The sequence below is a fragment of the Malus sylvestris genome, chromosome 16 (assembly GCF_916048215.2).
Source record: "Malus sylvestris chromosome 16, drMalSylv7.2, whole genome shotgun sequence".
NCBI lineage: Eukaryota > Viridiplantae > Streptophyta > Magnoliopsida > Rosales > Rosaceae > Malus > Malus sylvestris.
In genome coordinates, this window is record NC_062275.1 from 36,593,292 (window position 1) to 36,607,184 (window position 13,893).

General features: G+C 37.8%; 2 protein-coding genes across 4 annotated transcripts; one reads left to right on the forward strand and one right to left on the reverse strand.

Annotated features, from left to right (window-relative positions):
* Positions 1-893: 893 nt before the first annotated feature.
* Positions 894-6,043, forward strand: LOC126608998 (uncharacterized). 3 transcript variants are annotated; one of them, XM_050277018.1, is made up of 5 exons: positions 894-1,247; positions 1,521-1,624; positions 1,725-1,809; positions 5,523-5,625; positions 5,818-6,043. In XM_050277018.1, the coding sequence occupies exons 1-4, from the start codon at positions 1,005-1,007 to the stop codon at positions 5,610-5,612; spliced, it is 522 nt and encodes a 173-aa protein (XP_050132975.1). In that variant the 5' UTR covers positions 894-1,004; the 3' UTR covers positions 5,613-5,625; positions 5,818-6,043. The 3 variants fall into 3 exon arrangements, with proteins under 3 accessions (XP_050132975.1, XP_050132974.1, XP_050132976.1); XM_050277017.1 differs by having other exon boundaries at positions 5,523-6,043; XM_050277019.1 differs by lacking the exons at positions 5,523-5,625; positions 5,818-6,043 and adding an exon at positions 1,932-2,784.
* On the reverse strand, positions 6,006-9,805 carry LOC126608995 (uncharacterized). Its single transcript, XM_050277015.1, has 2 exons — positions 9,423-9,805; positions 6,006-7,501 (listed from the first exon to the last, which is right to left on the reverse strand). Exons 1-2 carry the CDS (start codon positions 9,803-9,805, stop codon positions 6,247-6,249), a joined length of 1,638 nt encoding a protein of 545 aa, XP_050132972.1. The 3' UTR covers positions 6,006-6,246.
* Between the last annotated feature and the right edge of the window lie 4,088 nt (positions 9,806-13,893).

Consider the following 13,893-nt stretch of genomic DNA (forward strand, 5'->3'; position numbering starts at 1 on the left):
TACTGCAACGTGATGGGTGGGTCCTCTTGGCCTCGCGCGAGGGTGAGTCCCCTTGACTCCACATGGTTGCTAATGTGTGAACCTCCCACGTGTGACCCACTAATTGGGTCCCATATGAGTGGGCGTGTTGAGTCCCACATTGGCTATACAAAAAGAGAAATAATAATTCTAAATATCCTAACCCCACTTCAACTAAAACTCCACACCTGACAAATTGTGCAAGTGGTAATTACCAAATTGGAGACGGTATCGGTGTTGTTGGAAATGGTCATTGGCCCGTCTCTATGATAATTCTACATGATGGATATAATGGGACGGAGTGGGGGGAACTGAGTTCGCTTGTTATGGGAGTGGCAACGCGAGTTTGCTGTTTATCTACTCTAACTTCAACAACTACTGCACTCAAATGATCGCTCCTCCTCAAACGATCGGAAAATAGGGTGCAGGTACGCATCAGCCAAAGTACAATTTCATATTTAGGTCAGGTTCCGCAGTTTGCTCCATTGTCTTTAGCCATTGCTTCCTGGCAAAGTAACAAAAAGTGCTTTCGATCAGAAATTTCTTAAAAAAGTCTAATGCACCTCTGACAAATTGAATGCAGTGGATCAAAAAATTGATGAAAAGTTCCAAGCTTACCTCAAGTGGGTACTTTCTAAATGCAGGTTGAATACGATAATTGCAGAGCTTGTTATTTTTAAACTTACTCATAAAAATTTGAAAATAACATTTATTTACATGCAATTTAAACTTAGAAATTGAATGTCTTAAATTCTAAGTTTTTTTCATGTGAAAATTTTAAATTTCTATGTTTATAAGTCTAAACAAAAAAATTTGTATATATCAATTTATAAATTCTGATTTTTATTAAATTGTAAGTTTATTTTCCTTCTAAGAGAAAAATATAGCGCAATACAATACAGTGTTTGACGGAAGAAAAAAGGGCCAATGATACTGTGACAGTGTGACTCAATCACCAACAGTGCCTTATTCTGGAGGACGAAACGATGGCGATGCAGAGATTATTCTCCAAGCTTCGTTCTTTCGCTGTGCGCTCAGCCCAAACTCTCCCATCATCAGTCTCCTCTCCTGCATTGCTTCGGTCTTGCCCTCCTCTGCTTCACCACCCTCTCCCTTTCGCTTCAATTCGTAACAAATGGACCGTCAGGTCCCCTTTCATTGCCCATTCACCTATCCAATCATTGCCGCCGGCTCTCACGGCGCTTCATTCCTCGGCATTCCCTTTCTCGGTAAGTTGGTTTTTCTTAATGGTTCATCTTGCCTGTTTGGTTACTGTGAAAATGCCTGAGAACGATTTATATTCTATTTCTTGAATCATTAAGAAATGCAGAAAAGTTTGCAGCCAATACCCGACTTAGTTGGGTTTTTAGTTTGATTTTGGGCTGTTTTGTAATCGATCAAACCGGCAATATGAATTAGGGGTTTATATATGGTATTGCATTGATGTGCAATTATATTCTAGTGTTTCGAAGATAAATGGTGTTTTGTTTGTGTATGTTAAGATGGTTCAAGTGCGGCATGTTTCGTCAAGGGAACGAAAGAAGAGGAGAAAGCCGATGACTCCAGTCACTTCCAAGTTAAAGAAAACCAAAATGAAGTCTTACTCGTAGGTTTATGTTAACTCAGCCATCATATTGTGTTTTTTTTTCTTTTGGAAATGTTATTACAGTTTTGTCTAACAGTTGGTTTTGAAATTTCATGACCAGGTCTTACAAGTCCAGGTTTAGGACAATGAATGATGGGACCATTCGGCGGTGGAGAGCGGGCAAGCGGCACAATGCCCATTTGAAGGTGTGCTTTGCATTTTGAATTCAAATCTTTGGTTTTGTGTGTACAGATGGTCAATGCTCATCTAGCAAGTAGTAAATTTCAGTCATGTTTCAAATTCTATATGAATGAATGCTTTCCTACAGGCGGGATGGTGAATTTCGGTACACATACAGTACACATAACTACACAAGAAAACTTCTTTGGCGACATTTTCTTTTTGGGACCAAACTTCTGGGCTAATTTAGACTTGTAATTCTCTGGAAATGGTTTGGTGATGCATGTATTGGTGCAACTTGAACGGGCTCAGCCTGAACTCCATGAAGCCAATTCAAACTTTCTGCCCATATAGACAGGTTCAAAATAGCTCAGGTTGAGTGTGTTGAGAAAATACAAACCTGATAAATTTTGAGTTGAACACAAAATTAACCACCCAACATCTAAACTTGAATTCCAACGAATTACTGATAAACTACTACAGGGCCTTGTGAACAGTATCTTAACTACTGAAGGGCTGTATTGTTATTGTTCCTTAAAGTTAAATAGTAACAAAAACACTTTCATCCACGAGGAGGGAGATTGGAAGGGTTAATGATAAACTTTTTGTGGGAAGGGATGACGGAAGGAAAGAAGGATCACTTAGTAATGGAATGAGGTGGCTTGAGGTAAGGCAAAAGGAGCTTAAGGGTATGAAACATTGTAAAGAGGAATGAAGTCTTTCTTGGGATGTGGTTGTGGAAATTCCAGACATAGTTAAATTCCTTTTGGGATGGGCTGCACCTGCATGAGAAATGTCTGGAATCCCAAGGTCGCAGCCAGTGGTTCAAGTCAATGCTCGTGAACTAATATTTCTAAATTGATTGTTGTTTTTGCTTCTTGTTGTCATTTTGGGGTGAGGAATGGGGATCCAGGTATGATTTTTAGGGGGATCAGAATTACGTACCCTTTATCGTCATCTTTAGAGATTGACCTGATATCTTAATTATCCCATTGCTATCAGTCTTCTTTACCTCTTTGTTGGAATGTTTGGCTTCAATGTAATTTCAGTGAGCAGGAAGTGAAAGATTTCCTGTCTTTGCTGTCAGATCTGGAGTCTGTCTTGCTTGTCTCAAGTAGATCCAATTCCTGAACCTAGCACCAATTTCTCTCCATCAGTCGAGGCCCTTGTGTCCTTTCCATATAAACCACCCAAATCAAAGCCATTACTAAACAGCCCCACACAACTTGGAGCTTCTTACCCATCCACACCATTTTATGGGTCTCGTAGAGAAAGGAAAGGCAAACACTTGCAATGACCGAACTTATTCATCTCCCTGAACAGCTATTTTGTGTAACCATAGGAAGACATACTGATATCCGATTTACCTGAATATATTGATACTAACAGCCTGCATGGCCTAGATTTTTCTTCATTTTCTGAAACGGCGTACATATTAAAAATGGTGGCTCATTATCATTGAGGGCCCAGTGTCATGGCACCTCTTGTACATGGCTAGAGCATTCCAGAGACATAATCTTGGGCTATGATAGAGGATAATTTTATTGTAATGAGGTTATGGCTGCTATATTAGTTAGTATGTAATTTCATATCTTGGTTTCGTAGTTATTTGGTATCTTTCTTCTCATTGGCATGTAATGTGCAAAGGAGATGCTGATTGTTTCAATCATCTAAGGCTCCATTGTCCACTTGTGTATCCTTTATGGACAAGGCTGTTCACAGAGACCATTTTGAATTGGGCTATCTGTGAATCTTGTGTTGAATTACTTTGTGAGAAGCCCAAGTCTTTTGGAGGAAATAAAAGGGGCATGATGCTGGATATGTGCTGTTCTGAAAATACTTTGTGTTGTTTGGATGTAGAGAATTTGGAGATTATTTGAAAGTGCTAAGGGGGAGGATGAGTTTGTTTCTAGGCATCCTATCAGTTCTTGGGGTGCTGTTGTTAGTTAGTTTTGTTTGCATTGGGTTCAGATGAAAGTGCTGAGACCCAATTGCTGTCTTTCCCTTTGTTGGTGTATTATGGGTAAGATGAAAGAGGAAAATGTTGATCCTCTATTTGTTCGCTGGCCAGTAGCTCTAATTTGTGACACTCATTACTCGAGGAGGCAGGGGTGAGTTTAGTAATCCCAGAAGGGTGCGACAAATTGCTTAGTTAAAGATTACTGGGTTCGGCAAAGGAAAAAAGGCTTAAGTGTTGTGGGGCTTTTGTAGGATGCTTTTATATGGATTATTTGGATGGAGAGGAATAGAAGGATTTTGAACGATAAATAAGGGGGTGGGGTAGAAGAGCTTTGGGAAGGGGTGAGGTTTTGGCCTTCGCTTTGGGCTTTGGTATTCACTTTCGTCTCTCTTGCTAGATTGGAAGGCAGTTATAGGATGATGTTACTTTCATAGCTTTTATTTATGTGGCTCTTGTAGATCTTTGTTAATTTCCTTATGCTATGTTAAGAAGAGGGACTTTCAATATCCCAAAGAACTTTAGACTTTATTCTTAAAGAAGCACTACAAGAAGTGAAATGCTCAAACACTGCAATGCACTACAAAGACTCCAAACAAATGAATTTCAAAATGACACCTTCTCTCAAATGTTTAGCATCCAGTCAAAGAAAATAGCATGAAAAGACCAATCCCTAAACTCAGAGAAAACTGAAGTGAACTCGTGTGAAAAGCTCCACCTATAAAAATCCATCTATTGCTTTCCAGCCAAACCACCATGACAATTTCTGAAACAGCATGCCCCTAGCACCAAACCCCTTTCCTACCTCCAAAAAACTTTTAACTTTTCACACAAGAGGCATCGCAAGAGGCTGGAATTGACAAACTCAAAGCTTTTCTAGCAAACATTATCCTCAAGAAATATGCAACTGGACATTGGAACATTAAAATGGTTCAAAATTCTGCGTTAATTCTCCGCTAGTTTAATACCGGTAAGTTGGAGATGCAATAACGCAAGCTAATACCTTTACCTTGGGTTAAACTTTAGCCTTCCAAATTGCTTGAGAGGGACCAAAAAGGAGAAAGACAAGGATCATCCAGTAATCGCCTTGAGAAGGATTTGCAATAGAAAACTCGTGATGGCTTCAACTTGCAATATAGGTGGCCAATCATCTTGGTTTCTCATTTGTCATATATTCATATAGATACATGCACTATATGTGTCCATGTGTGTGTTTTTATGTGTTAGTTCAGGTGTGTCCCAAAGCATTAGACGGATGTTTTCATATTGCTTATTCACATTTTGGGTTCCTGCAAAGTTTTCTACATATAACAAGGAAGAGAGTTGTTTGAATGACTGCTCCAGTATGCTCTACTGAAACCTATAAGTCATGACGTCACATGCAGAAGAAGTGAATCCTTTTCACTATTTTTGTTACTTAAAGTGGTAACCAGCAAGTTTGAAGTTCAATTACCTACTGAAAATTCCCTTTCAACCAGTTTTCATAATCTGCTTCCATTTGCCTAGCTCCTCTGTAGGTGAAGCAACATGAACGAGTATGTATGCTTGTCCATTGCCCTATTAGTGCAGCTAAATCTCTTATTGGTGTCTTGACCTGCTCGATCAGACTTCAGTTCCTTTTATTGCAAATGTTCCGTTTTTCTCCTTACAATGATGCATTCATAATATTTATTTTATTTTTGGTCTGGGGTGCATTCATGATTTGAGAATGGTTTTAGTAGACCAGAACTCTAGACGTACCAATTTGCTCCTGAAATTAATGAAATTTTATATCTATTGCAGTCAAAGATATCTAAGCGTAGACTCAGACTACCTGCCCTTGTCCATCCTGCTTACGCTACAGTGATGAAGAAGCTCAATTTTTGCGGTTAAAAGTTTTGATCTGGTAGGTGCTGCCGGTAGTTTCCGTTTCTGATTCCTTTGAACAAGCAGTGCTTCAGTAGCTAGATTCTTTTAACTATTGGCAAGTTCAGTTTGAGGCTATAGCTGATTTGCTGATGAGAACAACGTGCTATATTTGTCTTTTTAAACTTGTATTCCGTGGCTTGCTGAGGAATTTTTTATGAGAGTTTTGCAGTACTGGGACGTATCAGAAAGACATAACAACTTTGTCGACGTGACTCAAGCTTCAAATATTGATCGATTAGCCGTTTTGGAGCATTTGTATAATAATTTTTCTTTCATATGTGATTTCTTGCAACACTTGTACTATAAAATTGCAGCATTTGTGTTCTGCAACCTCTTGCAGCACTTTGTACTCGAAGCTTTTCCCATACTTAAGTCAAATGTATCATTGAAATGGAGTTCGTCGGTCGAAAACGGTCAAACAGAATGCCAAAAGAACCGAGTACATGAATGAAAATTTAAAGAAAATAATTTCTTCACATCCCTATTTTTTCCTAGAGCTCGACTTAAATGGCATGCAGAAGGTGAATATGGCGTAGAAAAACATTACATCCGACGTATTTCATTATTTTCATGTGACTACGTCTGGAGCTGCCATAATTTAGTGTACAGCTGCTGGTTCTTGTGTCTCATAGGCAGCCTCAAGGCCACTTACAGGCGAGCCTCCTCGCTCGCTGTCGTGCCTCACATGGCCGGCAGCTTTGGCTCCTCCATAATCGCTGACGTTCCCAAAAATCAGAATCACCACTCCACACACAGTGGTTAAAAATGACAGCCCGAAAGAAGTGAACAGGTTTCCTGGGACTGCCGTTGCCAATGCGAAGCCAGCACATGTGCCAAGAGCTTTGATCCAGGAATGCCATGTAGAGAAAGCGCCTTCTTTCCCTGGCGGCGAACAATCCATCAGCAGAACCCGTCCAAAGGCGTGCAAAAGCCCCGCGGACGTGCTTTGAACCGCACCGAAGAACAGGACATGACGATGCCCCCAAAGTGAGTTCCGGAAATAGAATCCGGACCCGGAAGTGAGTGCTGATAGGAAGAAACCCATGAGTTGCATTTTGATGGCGTCCGCCTTGATGAGATGCTGCAGTGGTTGTAACATTGGGAGAGAAATCAAAGGGAAGATGAAGTAAGTTAGGAAAAAATATAGCAATGCTTTTGGATCATAGCAAAGCTGCCCAACTAGGTAAAGCACTCCCCCTGAGAAAATACACATTGATGTGAACGAGGAGAGGAAAGTTCCCATTAGTCCTCCAACTGCATGAGGAAACTTGAAGACTGAAAGTGCATGGGACTTTGAGATAGGTGGATTCACACAGGGCCTATTAGTCACAAAGAAATGGAATATCCCAGTTAACCATATGATCCCACTAAAGATTGACACAATCCAAAGCCCTAGTAACTCTTCATCTTCCCTAAGCATGTGGTAAGTGAAGGATGAGAAGACGGCGGAGCCTAATGAGCCCGCCGCGGCTGCGTAGAGCGAAAGCCAGGCGGAGACTGCTTTTCGGGCTTGGAATTGGGATTTTCGGATAGTGGGTCCCGTGAAACCGCGGACCAATAGGCCGAGGTGGCGGGTGTGGCAGGCGGTGGCAATGACGTTGGCACAAACTATGGCGGCAATGTATGGTGGAAAGAGCCAGATGTTTCGGAAAAAGCCAGCTGGAAGACAGAAGATGGACCCGATGGCGGCTGCGGCGCCGGCAACGAGGGTTTGCTTGTAGCCATGGTCAAGGATGATGGAGACAAAGTGAAGGAGTGGAGCAGCTAGAGCTAGACCTATACCCCATGAAATTGAAGTCCACTCTAGAGGTGAGTATTTGGAGAGTAATGACCTGTTTGTGAGTCTAAGGTACCTGCAAATATTAAACAACCATATATTTCAAATTAAACAAATAAGGACACATCAGTAGCTAGTTTTGATTTTTCTTGTATTAAGTCATCTCCATAAGCTCACTATAAATGGAAAGTGCAAGATAAACGCAATTGTATTATTAATCTGGTTTAGTTTAAATAGATTGAGATGAAAGATTGTAACTCAAGTGGTTAAGAGTAATTATTTTTGTACTCAAAGTTTTACATTTGAATATTGGTCTCTGAGATTGACATAACTCTTTACTTTGAATTCTGAGATTTGAAATCGATAGAAGTGGTTATTGAGTTTGTTCACATCAATCATTTTGGTCACAGAAGGATCAAAACAATTGATGATGGGCAAACTCAGGGACAACTATTATCGATTTCAAATCTAAGAGACCAAAGTGAGGAGTTATGTCAATCTCAGAGACCATTTTGAATAAAAAGTCTATATTTAATTAATGAACTAAACTCATAGACCATTTTTAATTCTCGCGAAAAACGAATTTGAACCACATTATTGTTAACTTATTGTGAGGCTTAGCTTACTCCCCCTCCTATTTAGTGTAAATAATATCGTTTGTTAAAAAAAAATTAACTAACTAATCTCTCTTTAAGCGCGAGTGGATTTCTTTTTATATTGTCCGTATGTTGGTTTCAATTCATAGTTTATATAAACTCAAATTCTTGAGAGGCTCATAACTAGGGATGGACAAAATACAGATGGATATGGGTAACCGCGGTTATCCGCCTATTTAATGGGTAACTGTTTAAACAAATAAACGGTTATAGCTGTAACCGTTTGCCTGTGAATTTTAAATGGATGGTTATAGGTACCTGCAGTATAAATGGTACCTGTTTAATCGTTTATATTAATATATGTAAAATAAAAATAAAACAACTAAAAGCACTAAAATTATTCGACCTCCTCCCAGACTTCCGCCGCTCATCTTTCTCTCTTCGTTGCCCTCTCTCATCTTCGGCTCTCTCTCTCTCTCATCTCCGGCAAGTTGCAAAAACGAAAAACAAAACAAAAACCCTAAAACTTTATTGCTATTGTCTGTTTGCTTTGTCGCTCAGATTTAGTGCTTTTGGTTCCTCAAATTGCAAGACAAAAGAATTTCATTGGATTTGTGGCTGTGGACTTTTGCATGACTTGGTTGGTAGCTCAAGTTTTCCATATGTTTCATGCCCACATAATGCTGAGACACTTATTATTTCAATTATTGGTAAATATATTATATTACCTTGATTGATAACACCTAAAAATATCATCCGTAAATTATTATTTTAATTATTGAAATGGTATGAGGACTTAAAAGATTGAAATACGGAAATGCATGTTAAATGTACCTATAATGGTGTTTAATTGTCAAAAAAAAAAAAAAAATTATGACAAATTCTTTTTTAAATTTCAAGTTGTTAAAAAATCGTGTCAACAGGTAAAATGGGTAAACAGATAAAAAAAGAGAGGGTAAAGGGTTAAAAAATGGTAAATGGGTATGCTGTTACGATTAAATGAGTACGCGGCTATAGGTATAACTAACCGTTTATAAATGGTTATGGGTATGTAAATAACTATTTATGCAATGACTTAACGGGTAAACGATTATGCGGACAAAAGCTTAAACGATTATGGGTATATAACTGCGGTTATCCGCCTGCCATAACCATGTCCATCCCTACTCACTCATAAGTTTGGAGGGTGACTACCTAAACTAAATAAGTATTAAGGCTAGTAATGCTAAAACAAATTATAATTATATAATTAGACTCTACTTTCCATGTTAATTGTCAGACAAATATCAATAAATAGTGAAAATTATGGTTTCATACATATACGAGGAGCTAGACATCAATGTCAATTATAGAGCTCCAAATATACATAGATGATATCATGTGGCACATGCATGCACTTACAGTGTGGTTTCCTTGTGAGTGCAAGCGGCCACGCCCTTGTACTTGCGGGCTAACCCCACCCCAGACCCAGAGTCGCGTGCGGCGTCTCCGATTTGGGTGATGATGAGAGGGAAGACGATCGGGATAAGAACAAGATGAATGAAGTGGGAGCACAACTCATAAAAATACCAACTCAAAATCTCCACCTTGTTAGGCTTCTCTTCAAACCCTGCATATACTTTGTATGCATCCCTTGCCCTCTCAATTTTCATGCCCGCCCCATGCACATCTGGAGTAGTAATATCATCACCCGCTAAATACGCAATTTCGACCGCTGCTGATCTGATCAACTCTTGCTGCACAGTACTAGTTTCAACTTCAGGACTACTCGGTGGTTCGGCCATTTTAGCTAGTCTTCAAGCTTTGAATCAAGGGACTGTATGTACATATGTGTGTCTATGTGTGTATATATATTTGTTTTTCACGAGGAGGGCGATGGAGACGTGTAAAAATACTTGGCGACGGAGGCGAGTAACCAGCTGGTTGCGGAAAATCCAAAGGGCTTCAGAACCCTCGGTATGTCCATATGCAAACGTCAATATATAGAGGAGCGAGAAGTATATATACTGACATTATTCTCAACTCTAGTGTCTTTTTATGGTCCTATTAATCTATGGCACAACAAACCAAAGGAAATCTGTCATGCAACAACATGCCACTGTACTTAATATTTATGCGAGTAGTTGTTTTGACTGGGCAGTTGAAATTGTAAATTTTATATTGGCAATTTCGTATAATGCATGTTCGAGTTGCAATCCGTTATTAGCCTTAAGTTTCCTATAATAATTAGGTTTAAGTTAAGAATCTATTTGTACTTCCTTCTAGTCCTTCTAATTAGGGATTAAGTTTTTGTTTGCGCCGAAATTTTGGGTCAAGGAGAGATAACTCGTGTTAGAGGTTATCAGGGCCCGCTGATAGGATTAAAAGCACACCACAAAGTAGCACACAAATGTCCTATTGATTTTCCTTATTAACACTAAGATTTGTCAATTGTAGCATATGAAAATAAGGGTCTTTCCCGCAGAAGATTATTTTATCTAACTACCTAAAATGTCACAAAAACTGGGTTGCTGTCCCTACTGACCAGCCACCGAAAAATAATTATTAGACTGACTTATACATATCTAAAGTCTACGAAATTTTATATGTAGATACTAGACACACAAAGCTACACTTACAAAAATTTTTGGGATTTTTGGAGTTGATTTGCTATTTAAATTAAATCGAACAAAAACAGGATAGAAACAAATTTTAAGTAGTTCACAAATTAAGAAAAACGAGTTAGGGGTATTGCTATCCACCACCAAATAATCATGCAAACATGTTATGTTTCATTCAAATTTCTTTTATTTCCGGATGAAGATGCTCAAGTTGGCTCAATGTTAGAACTCAACCTATTACTCTTTCTTACGTAGTATGTTAAGAGAATGGCGTTTTCAACTTAACTTAGTCCCTAGCATGCAATCTAGAATGGCGTGTTCATAGATTTAACAAGTAGAAATCATTAAGAACGAAAAGAGTTTGAGTCATCACAAGGCATCGTAAGTACTGGCGTTGTCTTACTTATCTTAGAAATTGGTTCACATGTTAATCGCAATTAACAAGTACTACTTTAGAACATATGTAGGTCCTCATTCGACAAGGGCAGACACACACATACTCATAGCATTAGAATCCTATATATGCTTACTACGTATGCATCCATAGAAAACAAATAAAGAATTCATCAATGAGACAAGTAGTGAACCAAGTTTCATCCATTCATAAAAATAATTTAACGAAATGTCATAACAAAATTGCAATCATATTTGGGGCTTCAAAACAGCCCCTAACCTCTAAAAAATTAGTTACACATAGTTCTCAAAATAAACCAAAAGAAAGACATAAGTTTGAGAAGATAAAACCGAGAGAAGAGAATGCCAAGATTTCCTCCTTCTTTTCCTTCCTTTCTCAACGCAGCAGCCTTGCTTTTTTTTCCTTCCTTTCCTTCCTTTTTTTTCTATCTTTTTTTCTCTCAAGAACTCTCATTTGCTGCTGCAACCTGCAGCCTTTATGCCCATGCTTGCTGCCCCATTTCTGCTCCATAACTCACCCCACTAACAGCCATTTAGTGATGACAATAAGTGAGAGGAAATTGTAAAACAATTGTAACTCTTTGGGCAACCTTTTTGCCAATTACTCCCACTTAATCCTCATCTATAATTCCATTTCATCTGATATTTGAGGAGATGTCAGCTGGCTTGTTCTTGGCTGCAAGTTTTATTGGATTTATTGCCTTCAATGCAGTTACAAACTGCACAGCGTCTTGGAAACCTTTCAGTGTTAAAACGGCCATAACTTCTTCTACAAAAATGATATTAACAATCCGCGAAATGCTCCAGAAAATAAACATCCGTAGCTTTCTAAGCATATAAGGCTAATTCTCTAATTCATTCTGAGCTGTTCGAAACTTGCTTCCAAAGTCAGCTGACCTGCACAGGCAGTTTTGACGAATTTGTCACTTAATATCCAACTTGTGCTATTTTTCTTTTCTTTGCTTGACAAATCCTACTAAACACAAAAACAAAGTAAATAGCTCAAAAATATAAGGAACTAACTAAGAAAAGACAAGTGAATTTGATGTAAAATATATATAAATATGAGCTTATCAAATACCCCCACACTTAGCTTTTGCTAGTCCTCGAGCAAAATGAAGAAAATATGAAAAAGTCGCAACATGAAAAACAATAGCTTCCCCCTATGTGACCCTCATAAAATTTCATTCAAGAAAACAAATCATCAAGAACCTTAGCTAGCACCAAACAAGCTAATCCAAGCTCATCTTCCTTATTCAAATGTTAGCAGTAACCTTTTAATCATCCATGAAGTGTAGTGTGTGTAATAACCATGCTAATGCAATTTCAAGTTTTTTTTTTAAAACACCACATGCTAACTAGTGATCTTCTTACGGGACATACACTCAATCACACATATGTTTAGTTTAACGTGTTTCGCTCAAAGAATCAAATGTGAAAGATCTACCATAAGCTTGCATAAAGATCTCATCTCCACAATCATAATTGCAAAACTTAAATCAAGAGGACTTTTATTGGTTGTAATGAGGCTTAGGGAGAGGGTTATAGAAATGAAGGGATAGGTAAACACAAGTTCCAAGCTACATTGCAAGCAATTCTCTTGTTGAGATATATAAGAACTCAAGCTCTCCAACCATTCTACTAATACCTCCAACCACACCTCTAAACTGAAACTTAAAAAAAAAACTTTTATTTGCTTTGTATACAATTTTTCTTTTCTTTTTCTTCTTTTTTTTTTTTTTTTTTTTGTTTTGTTTTGTTTTTTTTTTTTGTTTTTTTTGTTTTTTTTTTATCCAATTTTCGTACATAACTAAATACAAACATGAAATACCCCCACACTTATTCTTTTGCTAGACTCTTTCGAAGTACTTCACAAATATTTCTCATAAGACAATCTCACATTGCTCACTAGCTAGCTTGGAAAGGGTAAGGAAAAATGTTTAAGGTATAAGGGGAGACATATCTGGTGATAAGAAATAAAAGGCTCAACATATACGGCTCAAATTGGCAATCTAATGATATCATTTTTCTTTAGGAAACATGCTTATTTGGGCCATGGTGATAAACCTAATGCCTCTATCATTTTCAAGTTCATGCAATCAATGACAAACATTTCAAAAGATCGTTAAGCAAGTTCTAGAGATGTAATTCACATAAGTTCATCACACATGAAAGAATATGAGTGTATGAAAAATGCACACACTTTCAATAGGCTCAAAAACTCACATAGGTTGTATATGGTCACTATATTCACATGCGAAGTTTTAAGTCATACTTTAGTTTCACATCAACAAAGCTAACAAGAGAATAAGGAATTTCACACAACACATGCTTACTAAATTCTTGATCACCGTGGTTCAAATTCAATCCAATTATATCATTGGGTCGGGAAACTAACAAAAATCTACTTCAAAACGATAAAGAAAATAAGACAATATTTTTTTGGATTTTCACATTTTTTGAATGTTTTTTTTTTTTTTTGGTTTTTTTTTTAAAGAAAACAAATCAATCCAGTTCTTAGTCGAAGGTACGAAAATTTTCAATTTGGTCATTTTTTCAATCATTACCCCCAAACCTAAACTGGACATTGTCCCCAATGTCAAAAAACACATTAATGCATAAAATAAAATAATAAGAAACAAAATAAAGCATTTGGACTGAAAACTTCCCCAATTTGTAGTAAAATCAAGTGATGACCCCCAAACTGCAATTCTGCAATAAACTCCAAAGGTGGACATAACCATATGTTCCTACAAAAAAAAAAAATAATAATTCAGTTCAACATGCAAGAAAATTAAGAAAAGAAAATGAAAAATGGAAAATGACAGAAAAAGACAATGGAAAGAAATATTGGGTTG